General features: G+C 44.4%; 1 protein-coding gene across 2 annotated transcripts in view; it reads left to right on the top strand.

The window, feature by feature from the left end:
* Positions 1-17,563, top strand: part of IFNAR1 (interferon alpha and beta receptor subunit 1) — a 342,571-nt gene that overhangs the window by 28,650 nt on the left and 296,358 nt on the right. For both annotated transcript variants that reach the window (XM_069636295.1, XM_069636294.1), the window contains exon 2: positions 15,948-16,089. In XM_069636295.1, the coding sequence (XP_069492396.1) occupies positions 15,948-16,089 (142 nt within the window). The remainder of the gene's footprint in view (positions 1-15,947; positions 16,090-17,563) is intronic.

The raw sequence follows: 17,563 nt of genomic DNA, 5'->3' as shown, positions 1-17,563 counted from the left end.
GATTTAAGCCTTCGAGTTGCAATCCAGTAGGCCATCACTGCCCATACTCCACCCCTCTATAATCATCCAGGTTGTAGTAGCCCTCAAAAGGCAGAGCAACACAACTAGGATGGGAGAACAAAATGCCGTCCCATCCTGTGAGTGTGTCAAACGTCAGAGCAAAGACTGTACATGTGCCTCCTACCTTGGAGCACAATCTCACTAATTTGGTGCAAATCTCGCAAGTGGAAGCATGGGAATGCCCTGCATGTGTGTGAGCTCCAGACCCTGGATCACATGCTCACTTCTTCAGTGTGAAACTCTGGCCCAGGCTCTTTGAGCAAGCATCTATAAACAGTGTGATTTATTAAGTGGGCACCTCACTCCTTGGAGCATAGTATCAACCGTTGCTGGTAATCTCACAACTGAATGTACAGTTTCACTCTTGGTCATCTCAGTGACCCCACGTATATTAATGGAGTCAGTCTCCCATCTGGGAAGACAATTATATTTCTGTTAAAACACTCTGAATTGTCACTCCAGTTTTCTCGATCTATATATCCATACCATATTCATTCAATGTGTGTGCAGGGGTGATGACTTGTGTCTGAGAGAGCTCATTCTTTCATTCAGGAGAGATAAAGGGGTAACAACCCCCCGTATGTGGGATCAGGCTAATTTTGCCCCATGGCCCCTCCAGAAGGAGTGAGCAGGTTTTAAGACCCGGCTGATTCTGCTATCCGACAGGCTTGAGCCTTCTATCCCTTGCCCCATCACGGCTCCCAACATCCTGAGCGGCAGCTTATGGACAGCAGGCAGCTCCGGACATGCCTGTTGACAATTGACTGTAGACAGATCTACTATTTAGACACTGGGAGAGAGCCATGAATCCACATTGGTGGTGAAGAAGCACTCAACATATAGAACACAATGGTATAGTGTTGCAGTCCTGCTGAGAAATGACAATTCTGAGCATGTGAGCAGTAGGCTGGATCAGTGCTGCCCCATAAAATGTGTCGAAACCTCTGTGAGAAGTGGCAGTACTGTCCCAATGGTGAGAAGTGTAGTATTTGCACCTTAACTATGCTTAAGAACTTTGAGTTATTGAATAGTGCTGCTACATTCTGAGTAATCCCATCCCTTTCAGTATATGAGCTCTTGTATAACCACAACAGTGTTGAGTTATTCTGATGATGACAGACTTGCTCAATAATTCTAGTTCTGTATCATTAAATGTACTTCAGATCTTTAGAGTATCGGAAGGATAGCTCAGGGGCAACGTGCTCGCCTTGGAAGCAAGACGACACAGAGCAACACAGGTTCGCTCCCTCGGTCCGCACAACACAGGTTCGCTCCCTCAGTCTGCGCTTAGAAACCTCTGGGTAGTACACGCATTATAAATAACCAATTAAAATAAAAAGAAATAAATCTGTTGAGAAGTGCTGCGGCCTTGTCAATAAGAGTGTAGCAGCTCAACTGAGAAGTGCTGATGTTGTCCCATCAAAAGTATAGCAGCCCCACTAAGATGAACTAGCATTGCCTCAAAAAAAGCATAGTATTATCGCTGAGAAGATTCAACAATTATAGAAGCCCTGTTACAGCAGTACCATCCCATCAAGAGTATAGCGAGCTAACTGAGGAGTACCAGCATTGCCCTATTTCAAATATGGCAGCTCTACTAGAAAGTGCTGGCTCATACGCCTCCGCTCCCCACCCATAGCATTCACCCTCACCACGTGCACACCCGGAGACATGCAAACAGTCTCATTTGCCCTCTCCCTGCCCCTGCTCCCTGTCCTCTCCCTCGCTTTGCATCTGTACCCCCATTTCTAAAAATCCTTCTGGGTTGGGTGTACCTCTACATCTGTTCACCCCTCTTGCCAAGAGGGGTGCACAGATGTATAAATACACCAAACCCAAAACAATTTTTAGAAATTGAGGGACAAACTTGTTTTGCATCTGTGCCTCCATTTCTAAAAATCGTTTTGGGTTGGGTGTACCTCTACACCTGTGCACCCCTCTTGGCAACAGGGGTGCACAGATGTACAAATACACCCAACCCAAAACGATTTTTAGAAATTGAGAGACAGACTTGCTTTGCATCTGTGCCTCCATTTCTAAAAATTCTTCTGGGTTGGGTGTACCTCTACATCTGTCCACCCCTCTTGGCAACAGGGGCGCACAGCTGTACAAATACATCCAACCCAAAACGATTTTTAGAAATTGAGAGACAGACTTGTTTTGCATCTGTGCCTCCATTTCTAAAAATCGTTTTGGGTTGGGTGTACCTCTTCATCTGTGCACTCTGGTGCACAGATGTAGAAGTATACCCAACCCAAAACGATTTTTAGAAATTGAGGGACAGATGCAAAGCAAGAGCCTCTTGCTTTGCATCTGTCCCATAATTTCTAAACATCGTTTTCCCCCAGCTTTTACCCGGGCCGCCAGAGAGAGACACAGTATGGATGGAACAAAGGGCCATCCATACTATGTCTCTTCTCTCCGGCCGGGGTGAGGGGCTCAGCCCCGACTTCATTCTGCAGGGGGCGGGCCCCGCAGCCCCCCCTCCGTTCTCGGCACCCCTGGTCTGCGTGGGTGTGTTTTTAAAATGCACACTGCGGGTGATTTGGGATTTCTTGTGTATGACATTCACCTACTGTTCACTAAAATCGAAAATAAATGGTTCTGGGCTGCTCTGTATGTGCTTGCTGCATTCTGACATAGATCCATGTAGCTGCCACTAGGCAGCAGCTATCAGCCATGCATTATGCAGCACGGACAAGGTGAAGAGGTTGCATTTCTATTTAAATGTGCTGGTGAAAGGCATGGGGGGAGGGGCAGTGCAGCTGCAGACATCTGCCAATTCTATTCAGGTGCTGGAACATTTGGCGTTGTAATAACATAACGATGGACTCCATTTCATGCTAAAGTAATCTCCTGCATGTTCGAAGCGGCCTTCTTTAGAGTGTCCCGAAAGGCTTGGCTGTCTGTTGCAGAGTATTAAGTGAGTGGCGTCCACCGCGTGGCCCTGTTGGAAGGGGGGGGGGGTCGGTGGTGGAAGTAGGGCGCTGGACATGGGTACACAGTGGAACAGCGTGCTGGTGTAATGTCATTTTTTGCAGGACGCATGCGCAGACAGCCGGACTTATCACGAATATGTACGTGTATGTGAACTAAGCGCATTATTATCACATTAATAATGCACTTAGTTCACATACACGTACATACATATTTGGGATGGATTCTTTCATATGTTTTGCATATTTAGTGCTTATTAGAATCCTGGGAGTTTATAAATACAGTGTCCGCTGCGTTCATGTTCGCTGGGTTTGTGCTTTTTGCTTACGCTTTCTGAGTCCCTCGTAATGCGGCTTCACTTTGTTCTGTTACTTGAGTGAGCCTGGCTCTCATCAAGTTACAGAAATTACACCCCAGGGACCCCAGAAAGACGGTCACACCACATTCCTGGTGTCAAAAAATCCTATCCGTTAAGTACTGACTGAGCATGCGCACGCATGCTTAGTCAGCAAGATAGGATTTTCTGACACCTTGCCTGCCTGCCAAGAACTAAAACCGCTCATGTGGTAAGCCCTGGGCGCAGCCAGAGAAGGTAAGAGAGGCGGTTTGTTTACCTCAGAGAAGGGGTGCTGCTCTGATTACTTACCGGTAATCTTCATTACTCCTAGTCCTACTCTTCCTCGTCACAGTACTTACTTCATGAGGCACCTGCCTCCGACACAGGACCTTCTTCTATTTCTTTAAATCCCTATAACTCCTCCCCCACATCCATGTCACTCAGTTTCATATTACCAAGCCGGAGCATGGGACCTTCCCCGCAGGGAGGGTGAGGAGGGCCGTCAGTACTGTGACAAGGAAGAGTAGGACTAGGAGTAATGAAGATTACCGGTAAGTAATCAGAGCATTACCTCCACGTCCACTCTTCCTCGTCCCAGTACTTACTTCATGAGGTATACCAAAGCAGCAACGGGGAAAAGGTCCCAATGAGAGACAGAGCCAAAAACAGTGCAGCAAAACACACCCACAATAACTCTTAAATCACATCCCCACAGACAAAACTCCAACCACGAAGGAACCAACCCCCGAGTGGGAGAAACTCAACCCATAGCGGTTGATGAAAATGCCTAGACCAGCCAAAGCGGCAGCCATACAAATCTCTTGCAGAGAAAAACCCTCCTTGCATCGGCCCTGGAAGCCGTCAAACCCCTGGCAGACCGCCCCTGATTGTGCGCAGGCACAGGCAGGCCAGAAGCCACATAGGCCCTAGAGATCACAACCCGGAACCACCAGAAAATGGAAACCACAGATGCGTTATGCCCAGCCCCAGCCGGACCACAAGCAATCAGAAGACTATCAGATTGGTGGAAAAAGCAAACAAAGCCAAATACTCCAACGCGTCCCGCCGGACATCAATGTTAAGCCGAGCCACCTCCTCAGGCGTTCTGGGATCATGAAAGAAGTCAGGGAGAACCAGACCCTGAGAGGTGTGAAAACCGAGAGACAACTGAAGGGAGAAAAATCAGACCACACCCCGGCACAACCGAGTCTGGCAGCACCCTCAGGAAAGGAGCGTGACATAAGAGAGCCCCAATCTCCCCAAGCCTACGGGCAGAAGTGAGGGCAATAAGAAAAGCAGATTTCATGGTTTTTACTGGGACGAGGAAGAGTGGACGTGGAGGTAATGCTGCTCATGTTATGTTCACATGTTTCCCATGATAGTTCAGATGGTGAAGCTCTGCAAAAGGTGAAGTTCAAAGCCTCACGTTTTTGGGTCAAGCTAATTAAGGGTTCCCTCTACGGAGTTTGCTGCCTACAAGACATTTGTGAAACTTCGACTTAGAAAATGTACCCAGGCGGATTTATAGGCTCATAACGAGCTATACAGACACTAGACTTCCAGGGAGTTATGATCTGTTGATGCTGTAAATTGGGTTACCACTCGAGTGCGAAGTAGGGAGCGAGAAAGGTTATTTACAAAACCCTAATTGGAAGGATAACAAGTTTGAACTGCCAACCAAAAGGAAAGCACGAATATCACATCCATTTACCGCACAGTACGTCCTGCAAAGAGGCCCGAATATACCAAAACGGGAAACAGCCTGGTTAGGGCTCAAGTAACGTTACCTCTGACGTTGATTGTCATTCATAGTCCGATATTACGTGCTGTAGATGCAAGAATTATAGCAGACGTCTATATAGATCTCCAAATCAGTTTGACCCTCACACATCAGCTTACAGACCAAAGGAGTCATCTTGAAAGCCTTTCCGCTTAATCGTTAAGCGAAGAAGTCCATTCAGGAGCAATTATTATTATTTTTTTTTAAATGACTGAAGAACTGAAAAATAACTGTTTGTTCCTGTATTTATTGTGCTTAACCAACGGCTGTTGGAGGGTATTGCACTGATGAATTGTCATGCTACAAGTGCTCTGCCTGCATATTTTGCATACCACTCTATTAATGTATTTAGGGGACTGCTAAGAATAGGAACTGCTATTTTATGCATTTATATTTAGAGCTAATCTAATTCACGCCTAGTACTATTCGAAGATATATATAGATTCTCCTCGTTTTAAGGAGCGTTACAAATTGGGAGGTGGTTGATGCCATGAAGATACTATTTATTCAATCCTTTGTGCAATTGATGATTAATATGCCATTACTATATAAAATGGGATTGGGAACGTAATTATTTTATATATATATATATATATATATATATATATATATCAATGAAAAAACTTTGTTAAAGGGATGTTATGTTTAAGTTGCGCTACTAAAAACCTATGAAATTCAGTAAAAAAACATTGTTAAAAGGACGTTATGTTTACAAGTAAAATCGAAAACCCCCTGAAATTCGCCAGTTATGGTAAGCTAAGCAACCATAACTTGCGCCACCACTGTGCACTGCTTAGACTAACACCCAGGACATCAAAGATGACATCACAAATGTCATTGATGACATCACTGATGACATCACATGTGCATTTATCTTTCATGAAAAGTCTGTACAAGGGATTCTTATTGTAATGTTAGTAAAAAAAAGTGTCAAGGATCATTGGAATAAATATCATGAGGTACGTAGTGCATTAAGCAATGCATTAATCCAAATAGCATTGTATTATGAAGTGCTTTCCAATATACTAACATACACATGTAGTAACATAGGCATAGTGTGCAGCAGACAAGATGGAGATGCAATATTAATAATCTTGCCATGTTAAATACTAAAATTATAAATGCTTTATTAGAGTTTTGCATACTGTGAAACATTTAATAAGTACCTAATAAAACCCACTTACTACATTATTGCATTACTGCACACAAACCACAAACAGACAACAGCACATACAAATATGAGCATATACAGGGAAAGTAAAGTAACCTAACTGATTATGTTTATGCACAGAAATTATTGCTCTGCTTCAAAGCTACTACTTCCCTATGTATAACTATCACATATTGTGGCTAGGCCCTAAGGAAAGTAGTATAAGTGCAATGTGTACAAATATGAGCATATCCAGGGAAAGTACAGTAATAAAAAAACAGAACTATAAGACAGTGTTGATAACCTTACTAATAATCTTCATACATAGAAAGCTTTGCTGTCTTCCAAGTCTGTGTTTTCCCCTTTGTATATGTTTCATATGCTGTGAGTGGACCCTAAGTGAATTACTGCAAGAACATATTTGAGGTATAAATCTACAAATATAGTACTTTTTGAATTTTTAGTTCCTGACTGTTACTGGCCTAGATATATCAGTAAAGGAAAAAAGAGAGAGCCAGACAAGTGATGTTATCAGTGATGTCATCAATGACATTTGTGATGTCATCTTTGATGTCCTGGGTGTTAGTCTTAGCAGTGCACAGTGGTGGTGCGAGTTATGGTTGCTAACTTTACCATAACTGGCGAATTTCAGGGTTTTTTCGATTTTTACTTGTAACCATAACATCCTTTTAACAATGTTTTTTTACTGAATTTCATAGGTTTTTAGTAGCGCAACTTAACCATAACGCCCCTTTTAACAACGTTTTTTCATTGAATTTCATGGGTTTTTACCAGTGCATACTATTTTCCTACAACTTCCTAATATCATACTTACCCAATATAGCAATATTTGTGTCCAATTTACAAAGTGCCACCTTAAAACTCTGCCATTTCCCACCTTCTAGAATCATGTTTAACACTTCTATACACTTTTTGCAACTATTTCAGCTAGTTTTACATCCATGGACGTCTACGAACATCTGACTTCATAGCAGACCTTCCGGACAATGCCACATGACCCTACACTGGCGCGCGGCATGATGACGTGTCCGAGAAGCTGTCCGCACTTCACGATCAGAGCTCTGCTTCATGGACAGTTCAGAACTGCATTTTCTATCTAGGAACTTTCAACTTCAAAATTTCCCTTTCACAGCTCCAACACCTATTCATACTCATTATCCATTAACAATCTAGTACACAGTACATACTTTTAGCAAAACTGCTATTTATCTTAAAATGGCATCGGCTAATGCCATCCCTCTTCCCCAAGAGCCACCACCACTACTGTAATCAAGGAGCATGTGAAACACTGCCCCCTACCTTAGAAATAACACACGCGTAATATTTTCCCTTGTCCACCTACCCCTCCATACTAGTGTTTGGTTCCTCTTCCCTCATTTCCCTCCCCAACTTTCGTTCTCGGATCTCCTGCCAAAAAAAATACATCCAAAAACAACAAAAGACATATTCCTTTAGGAACCACCTTTCACAGTTAAAAAATAGAACTGAAAAAACATGTATAGACTCTATCTACTTTATATTTCTCAGTAAAGTACATAGACTCAATAAGATTTTCCAACATTTCCATTTGCATTTTGTGTTATGCTAATGGGAATATTGTGGCGTGCATCCTCCGTTCCAGGGACTGAAACGGTGGATACCGGGCCAGCATCCCAAGTTATCAGCCCAAGCAAAGCGAGGGTGGATAACGAGGTCTCTGGACCATTATCGCCCCCATTCCAGCCCCTGAAATGGGGAGGATGAAGACCATTAGCACCCTCGGTTCCCAAAGCGGGAACCCGAGGTGCTAAAAAAAGAGGATTTGTCTTCCTACACTGGGACGCCTGCGGCATCCCGGTGTAGGAAGGAAAATCTTTTTCCAAGATGGCCACCATGGAAAGGGAAGGCCAGGGTTCCATAAAGGGCCCCTCTTCGCGAAAAAGAGAACCCTATGACCATATTACCACAAGCACATTTTTCTTCCCTTTCAGAACTATCCCAATTTCGAATAACTTTACCACAAAGCCAGTCCCAGGTGGACATGGCCACTTTAATCCTATGTTTTGTCCCTTGTGGTCATGGCCAGTAGCCAGATTGTCCGGATCATGACATTATTTCATGACCCGGACAGGCTACCGTTGAGTCACTAAAGGTATACCGCTATTTTTTTTGTAGCTACATTATGACACTTGTCAAATAATAAAACACTGGCACATTTGCAAAACCATGCTTGTAGGTCCTTGCCAATGCTCCTTACGCAAGTTTGCTGGAAATCCACCAATGTTTTATTTTTTCAAAAGTGTCAAATGTATGCACATACAATTGTCATATAAGCTAGCCCCCACTTGACAAAATCCATTCAGACTCTACGAAAACATCTAAATCTAGATCTATAATCTTTTTGCAAACGTTTGTGTAGATTTGTCAAATGGCACCACATTTATAAGCCTTTACATTATTTTGGGACCCCCCTCTAATTTTGCCCCCTCATGACAGAATCCCACCAAACATTGCATACTCACTCAGAATCTGCTCAGAAATATACATGCAAGATTTCATGCAGTTCCATTAAGTGGCGCCAAAGTTATAAGCCATCCAAGAACTTCATTTCACCAACCCTGTGATGCTGAGGTGTTCGCAATCTTCTCAGGACTGTTCGCTAACACCCGAACTGTTTGCGGACTTTCACAGCAAAAAAACACCTGTTTTTTTGCTTTTTGCAGCCATATCCCATCCCATCCTCATCACCACTCACCTCCCCAGAGATTATTTGATTTGACAAGTGCAATGTTGTGTTTCTTAACATGTTTTTACCGCGATGTTCGCGGACACTGGCAGATGCCTTGGAATCCAAGATGGGGGGCGTTTCCAAAAATCTGACGCACCACACGCTTCACGCCAACCAATCAGTGACGCAAGTCAATTAGCCAATCGGTGGTGTCCTGTCCGCAGAGCGAACAGGGAAGTGTGTCCGCAGAGCGGACATCGATATCACTAATTATTTTGCTTTACATTTCGGTCATTTTTTAAAAAACTACTGGACGAATTTACACCAAATTACAAAAGCACACTTTCGGGACCAAGCTGCCGCTCCTGCCGCAAATCTGGTGAAAATCTGTCCAGCAGTTTGGGCTGTAGGCGTGAGAAAAGTTTTTTCCCATTATGTCTATGGGAAAAAAAGAAATTTTGGGACCCCCCCTATAATCTTTACCCCCCTCGACCAAGCCTCACCAAACTTTGCAAGTAAATTCAGAGTGGGCCATATACTATTGTTTGCAAAATTTGGTGAGGATTCATCCAGAGGGAGCGAAGTTATAAGCCGCCCAAAAAGTGCTCTTTCTATAGGATTAGCAATTTAACCATAACTACACAATTACCCCCAAATAGAGCGAATTGTCCATTCATATTTTCATATTTCACCCACAAATCTATCTTTTGAGGTGCCCCGACCAAGCGGTGTGTAAAACTCGACTGCTTATGCGGACAAACCAACTTCCTGTTATGGGGCGCCAAATGGCAATTGTAACCAGAGCAACGTTGCTGTCGCATTTTTTAATGCAAATCTAGTCTAGAGACAGTCAGACTTGTTCTCACTGAGTGCCCGTGCTTGGGTTTGATATATATGTCGGCCTATGGTCAATTTGTGTATCAGTATGACGCAATTAAAACTGTGGATTTCTGGTATTACTGCCTACACACAGACACTGGAACTATGCGTATTGCACTACATAGTGTTTGGCTACATGTAGTGAAACCTTTTGATCAACTGTAAAAAGAAATTAGAATACGAACCTCGTGCATAATGGAGTAGCCCTGTTCGATATCTGTGACAAATGTAAAGGAGGAAAGCTTACAGCTTTTCCTAATCTCCAGACACATCATATATGTCCATACGCTGAAGTGTTTAACTGATTATCAGTTTATATTATTCTGTTGGAATGTTTTATTGGAACATATATATCATATCATGAAATATATATATATATATATATATATATATATATATCTGTTTTTCAATTGTCTTAACTTCAAATGTGATTTTTATGCAGAATAATTGTAACAGTTGTAGAAGTTTTAAGTAACTAAATAGAACTATAACAATAAATTACTATATTTATTTAATATTTATGAGTACAAAGGCTACCCTGTTGCAGGGCTGATAAATTAATGTGTTTACTTTGCCATTTTTCACTGCTTAGAGAACATTGATGCTTAACCAGTCCAGGGAAAAGAACATTGCAGTATTTTCCTTGCACTGATAGGGGATTCTGGAAAGTGGTCGTAATATTCGCTCCCGGTGGAGGCACTAATTCACAATCAGGAATGGCCAGGTTTGGTGTTTCTTCATACTGCCCCCGGATTAAGGTGTGTGCCCATCTTCATTTTGCAGACAGGTTGCTCTGTTTCCTGAATGACATCCACTGCTATACAAGGGCACGTACATCTTGTATACATGTGTGTGACCTATATAGGGATTTCAAATTCATAGAGGCTGCATCTGAGAACCTATGTGTCACCACAACTGTACTGACCAACCCACCGACTAGACAAACCCAAAAGCAAAATACAATTGGCTTAACCGTATTTTAAAGTAATTCTGCTTAGAGAACGCCAAGTGGCAAATTCGGATAATTGGCCTAACACCGCCATCTCCAAACACCTCAATAATGATCAAGTATTAGACTCCAACACCTCACTGGTAGACGGGCGTCCCTGACCAAACCAGTTTCAGCTACTGAACTGAGAATGTGGAGAGCGTCATCCCACATTACACAAACTCTTGATATCATCCTGACCTGACAAACATCACTCTGATGACCAAGAGGTCTAAGACCTCTAAAACCTCAAAAACACAAAAATCTTTCTCCGAAATCCTCCTTATTTATTGTGCATTTGTAAGGTGCTTGTACATCAAGTAAATTGTGTTTCAAAGTACAATTGAAAACAGTAGGTATCCAGCAATGCATCAAAGAACCACAACCCTTTCTGAAGTCCTCCTTGACAACAGTGGGTTTCCAACACTCTTAACCACTGTAATATTAATCCTCCAGACTCCAAAGTGGTAACTAAAACTCCCATGTAGAGTATCACAGAATCAATCACTAAACTGCATACATTACAAGTTTAATGCAACTTTACCTCCCATCTCACAATTGCATTTGCACCAATCTCACATGCTTCGCCATGTGATTATCTAAGATTCACTATTATTTTCTCAACATTGAGAATACCGTTAAAATAAACAGCTAACTCCATGCTGTAGATGTAGTTGAACCTGCAGTTCCTCAAAAGGTTAATGCTATAAAGGTTAATACCAAATAACTCACTACTGACACACTGCTAACACAGAATCACACATTAACATAGCAAACATGTCCCTGTAGGGACATGCTAAATGTCCAACGCTACCTCCTTGCAGTAGCTAAATGAAAACTCCTGAAATTCCTCCAAATGGTTAAACTATGAAACCATTGACTCGCAACCAGCACGCACAAAATCATACATCCAAATCCTTAGAAAGCACTGCAGCTACAACTAAATGTCCAATGCCGCCATCTTGCAGCGTCTAAACCTGAAACTCCTCAGTGTGGTTAGGACTACCCATAACATCACATACTTCTGCCACAACTACACACACACACACACACAGTTTAAAACAACATATGCCCGCACAGCACTTTTACAACGTATTTTCCAAACTACAAATCCATGCTGCACCGTTGATGCAGCAAAACACTGAAAATGCTCCAGCATAACACTATTATGTATATATAATATTGCCTAATACAGTGTTTAAGTAACATGTGGAAAATAGACCACAAACAGCAACACATCGTAAAATGTACCAGGCGCTCTAAAAGCCATATGAATCTTGGCCGTACACAGTTGATTATTTGTCCCAAACGACACCGTTGACTGCTCCTACTGTAGCTACATTACATATTTAGTAGTAGATCAGGAGCTCAACACAATGAGTTTGAGCACTCTCTCACTCAACCTCTTTTGGAATCCATCAGAGTTTGGGACACTTGACTCGTCACTGACCCGTGGGAAAGGAGAAATGACAGTGGCTGATCGATCCTGCTGTGCCACCCACTAGGCAGTGATGTATGTCAATGGGGCAGAATAACTCTCCAGCGGCGATGACTGGCAGGGATCTGTACACATCACTGGTATCTCTTCACATCACTGGTCTCCAATCTTATCGGTGCCGCACTAATTCCCACTGCGCAGCACTCCGTAACAGAAAGCAAAGTAATCTCAACACTTTATCATGACACCATGAGGTGCTTTACTCTAGCACCTTCTCTCCAGCATTCCAATGAATCACCATTACCCACTGCGCTTACACTGTAGTCACCAGTGTGGCCAGGGGCACTGCAGGGAAGGAATCCAGTCCAACCGCTGCAGTGATCAGTTCCCAGCAGAGGCCGCCAGCATGACCCTGGCCAGATCAAAAAGACTCGCGACCTTGGAGCTCCAACCATATGGTAACACAATCTCTTGATGTTCACAATGAAGCAGTGCAAAAAGAGGCTTTTCTGCCAAGCGCCCCCTCCATTTCCAAACTCTGCAAACTCTCTGCCTCCTGTGCATGAACACTTCACCACAAATCTACTCCAAGGCACAGCGTTATAACAAGCAGTCCACTTCTAGTCATCCTCCTATCGAACAACAGGGAGCAGGGACTTCCTCTCTCCCCTTGCTGTCTCATGGTGCAGGGACTTTCTTGGCAAGTCTCACTCTCTTCCCCAGACACTGTCTTCACGCCGTGGGTGACTGGCCCACAGCCCTCTCCATCCTGCTGGATCGTATGCTCCATCCTGGCCGGACTGCACTTTCTTCTCCCTTTTTATTTTGTATTGTGCCCTGGGTGGTGGGAATCCTCTCCTGGGGGCAGTGGGTCTGCCTCATCCTCTTCACAGTCTCATGCTCCATTATTGCACCCCACAGCAGTCCTCTCCCTTTCTCCTTTCATCATACATGCCAGATACCCATTCTCTTCTTCCTTTAATAGCTTCTTCTAGTTCAGACTTCCTTTTTGTCCAGGCCTCTTCCTCAGGGTTGGTTTGGAGACCAACTTGTTGCCAGTATTGTAATACAGGAATGAGTGCTCTTGAGGCGGCAAGTTACTTCATGGGTAATTTATTAGGTTATGTGAAACCAGGTTATATCAAGTCATTAAGTATAAGTTATCAAATGGAGCTATGATCTTAAGGTAGAGCCCTGCTGGCTCCCACCCACAGGCTACATCTTGTCAACTCCCTAGGTGAGAACCTTGAACACACGTAAACATTCTTCTCAGTAACTCAACATTACATGCTGAAATCCTCACTCTCATTCAGCATGCATACAGGTAAAGGAGTAAGACACAACAAGGACCAGCGCTCCGGAGTCATTGAGTTCCTGGGGTACGGTGAGGTGGAAAGTGGGCCTTCTTGGCAAATTCTGTGATGTAAGGAGAGAGAGAGAGAGAGAGGAGTCAAAGATGACACAAAGGTTTTTTCTCTCACATGAGGATGAGGGGAGGAAGGGGCCAATGAAGGGCAGCCAGAGTGTGGGAGGGAAAGAGGGAGCAGGGGGTCGCAATGGGAAGGATCTCGGTCTTACTGGTATTAAGGCAGAGATCGTTAGCAGTGCACCCTGCCATAATAGAAGACAGGCATTCAGGAATGAGAGAGGAAGAGGAGAAGGCAGAGGAGGCAAGCTTCATTGAGAGCTGCGTGTCACCCACATAACACTGGAAGTTAGGAGAGAAGGTGAAGATCAGATGGGCTAGAGGGGCCAGGTAGATGTTGAAAAGCCAAGGTGATAGGATAGAGCCCTGAGGGGCACTGCAGGTCGAGAGTGAGATGATGGAGAGAAAAGGACCCAGTTGATCCTGGGAAGGACAGTCCGAGAGAAAGGTCAACCAGTCCAGAGCCAGGTCTGTGATGTCAAGGGTTATAACAAAGCCGATTTATCAGGGACGCATGATCGTATCAAAGGCAGAGGAAAGGTCAAGAAGGATGAGAATGCAAGGAGAGCCGGAATCGAGATTAGAGAGCAAGTCTTCAGTTTCTGTGCCTCTGCCAGCTCTGAAGCCAGACTGGTGGTTGGGAGATGGCCAGCTTCTCCAAGAGTTTGACCAGGAAGGGGGTAATGACGATAGGACAATATTTAGCCGGACAGGAAGAATCGACAGAATTCTTTTTCGAGGAGAGTGTGCTCCAGGCAGTGCTTGAGAAGTGAGGGGAATAATCCAGTGGCAAAGGAGTGATTGCAGAAATCGGCAAAGGCTGGAGCAAGGGAAACAATGTTTTCCTTGATAGTTCTGGTGGAGCAGGGGAGCACCTGTTTGGATGAGACTTTCATAGAGCGGACATGTCCAGAAACCTCATCAGGTGTTATGGGAGAAAAATGGGAGAGTAGGAGAGGAGGGGCCAAAGGAGGCCTGAGAGCAGGTGAAGCAGAAGGGTGTGTAGTAGAGGAGAGCTAGAAATGAAGTGAGAGGACAGAGAAGTGCAGAGGGCCAGGGAAGGCAGAGGAGAAGTGGTGACTGCATTAGGGTTGGTGAGTTTAGCCGTGTTGTTAGTGGGTGCAGAGTTGGAGGCTTGGATATAGGCCCTCTTCTTCGAGCAGATGGAGAGTCTGTACCGCCTTTGGAGCAAGCGGCAGGCCAGTTTATCAGAGAATGTTATCAAAGCCTGCCACTTCCCGCTCAGCTGCTCTGCACTTGCGTTTCAGACTGGCCAGGTCGCAGTCATGCTCGGAGTTGCACTTGGAGGCAGGTTTCATGCGGATCCTCATGACCGGGACATGGATGTCCAGAGTGTTGAAGATGGAGAGATGAAGGTTAGTAAGGGCTGTGTCAGAGTCAGTGGCAGGAGTAGGAGGGATAGGGGGAGTGAAGGTGGCAGCAAAAGCGGCAATTCACACTCGCTTCATAGGTCGAAAGATGGTGAAGGAGGCTGGCAGTGCGGGCGGGGGCTTAGCCGGGGGACCCAGGAGGTCCAGGTGAGAGGACAGGAGAGCATGATCAAACAAGGAGAGCGGAGTAATGAGAGGGTTGGAGATGGGGATGTCGAACGAGATGAGAGCATCCAAGGTGTGTGTGTCTGGCTGAGTGTGTCGGACCGGAGGGAAGAATGGAGAGGGAAAGAGAGTCACAGAGGTTGCGGATGAGCCCAGAGACCGCATCAGGGGATTCGAGGTGAATATTGAAGTCTCTGAGGTTGAGAAGCTTGGGGGAGGAGGCTAGGAGTGAAGAGGTGAGATCAGCCCATTCTATGAGGAAGTGGGAGACCTGGCCGGGGGGGCTGTAGATAGTGACCACCATCAGAGAGAGGCCAGGAGAGACACCAAGCCTGCAGACAAAAGCTGCTTTCATTTCAACGTTTGGTTCTGTGAATGTTACTAGGGTGGAAATTACAACCAACTAGAGAACCAGCAATACCACTGTACTTGCTCCTGTTTTCAGTGCATCTACTGGCAGATCTTACAGGAGCAGGAGTGCACTATACATCTGGACATTCTTCGCTGTACACCGACTTAAAATGACCTTCATATCCATTAGTAGTATGCAGTATGAATGATCCACTCTGTTTTTGTACCATCTTGATGCAGCGTCTTCTCAGGCGCCAGGAGGCAAGCCTTATCTCTGTCACTCAAACTAATAGAACCATTCTCTTTTTTTTTCCCAGGCACAGGGGCCCTTCCGGAACCACAGGACGTTCGAGTCCACATTAAGGAGCCAGCGTTTACTGTAACATGGAAGTGGCATGGAAATTCCACTGCAAATAATGCCAATGATTTCAATGTGACTTTCTCAGGATACTACAAACGGTAATCCGTGTTTAATCAGTGGCAGCAATCATATTCTTGTAAAAATGGGTGCTTTGTTTTGAAGAATAAATCGTGCTGCTTTCATTTCAACTTTTGGTTCTGTGATTGTTATTAGTAGGGTGGAAATTACAACCAACTAGAAAACCAAAAATACCACCGTACTTGGTCTTGTTTTCAGTGCATCTAAATTAAAGAATATCCTGATTGTTCGACAGAAATCCCTGCAGCGGCCTGCACTTTGTTATGATTTAAAGCAGGTGTGCACAACTGATTTTGACAGAGGGCCGAAAGTACCTTACTTGATGGCTATAGTGGGCCGAAAAGTAAATGTGGGTGGGACGGTAGGCGTGCCGGGCGTGGCGTGGCAGGAGGCTTTTTCAACCCCCAATTTTTATTAAACACATGGAAAAAGAATATGTTTTTGATGTGTAATGATTTTTATTTGTATTTCAAACTTATATTGTGTACTACACATTTTCCATTGTTATTTACTTTCTATTTAGTTATTGCATATCGTCTGTTTAATTAAATTATATATATTTTATTGACACTTGATTGGACATTCCATTATTTTGGACTGCTATACTTTGCTGTTTGGATTGCCCAAGAGGAGTATGGCCTTTGTTGAGTTAGGTTTCCACAAAAAGCAAAGGATGTACATCTCCTAACTGTGCCTGTTTTAGCTTTATTTTTGGGTTCACTCTTGGAGTGCGACACTATGCCCCATAGCCCCCACCCCTCAAGCAAACACTATGCCCCATGGCTCCCACCCCTCAAGCAAACACTATGGCCCAAGACACCCACCCCTCAAGCAAACACTATGCCCCAAGACACCCACCCCTCAAGCAAACACTATACCCCATGGCCCCACTCCCCAACCAAACACTATTCTCCATGGCCCCCACACCCCAACCAAACACTATGTCCCATGCCACCAAGCATATACCATGCATATATACTCATACAGACCCCAAGCCCCCCACCCCTGCACACAAACTCGCAAGCATACACCATAATAGTATGGTTGGTAATGCAGGGATTTTTAGTACATTAAGGGATCTGTAGACCCGCTCTAAAGTAGAAGGCTATCAGGGTAGCTCAGCAGGTTGACAGATTGTTGCGAAGATGAAGTTCCTGTTAATCGTATGACTTTTTGCAATTCCTTATGAATAGTGCTATAAAATATGTTGGCCAGGGCATGGGTTGGGCTGCTCGCTTGCTTATAATCAGGCAGAGGTGGGGGGTATCTCTGCCCCTGTAGTGAAATGTGTCGCATGGTGGGGTCTATGCTTGACATGGCTGTCCTTGGCTCCATTTCACATGTTTTGTGTCGCGCGGTGGGTTTCATGTTGAACAGTGCTGTCCTTAGTTCTCTGTCACACGTGTATAATGTGTCGTATGGTGGGTAATATGCTGGAAAGTGTTGTTCTCCTGCTTTGCATCGCAGTGTGTGCCTTGTGCCACATGGTGGGTA

This window comes from Ambystoma mexicanum, chromosome 7p (assembly GCF_040938575.1).
Source record: "Ambystoma mexicanum isolate Mex_15411 chromosome 7p, UKY_AmexF1_1, whole genome shotgun sequence".
In the NCBI taxonomy this organism is placed as follows: domain Eukaryota; kingdom Metazoa; phylum Chordata; class Amphibia; order Caudata; family Ambystomatidae; genus Ambystoma; species Ambystoma mexicanum.
This window is presented reverse-complemented; position numbering and strand designations above follow the sequence as displayed.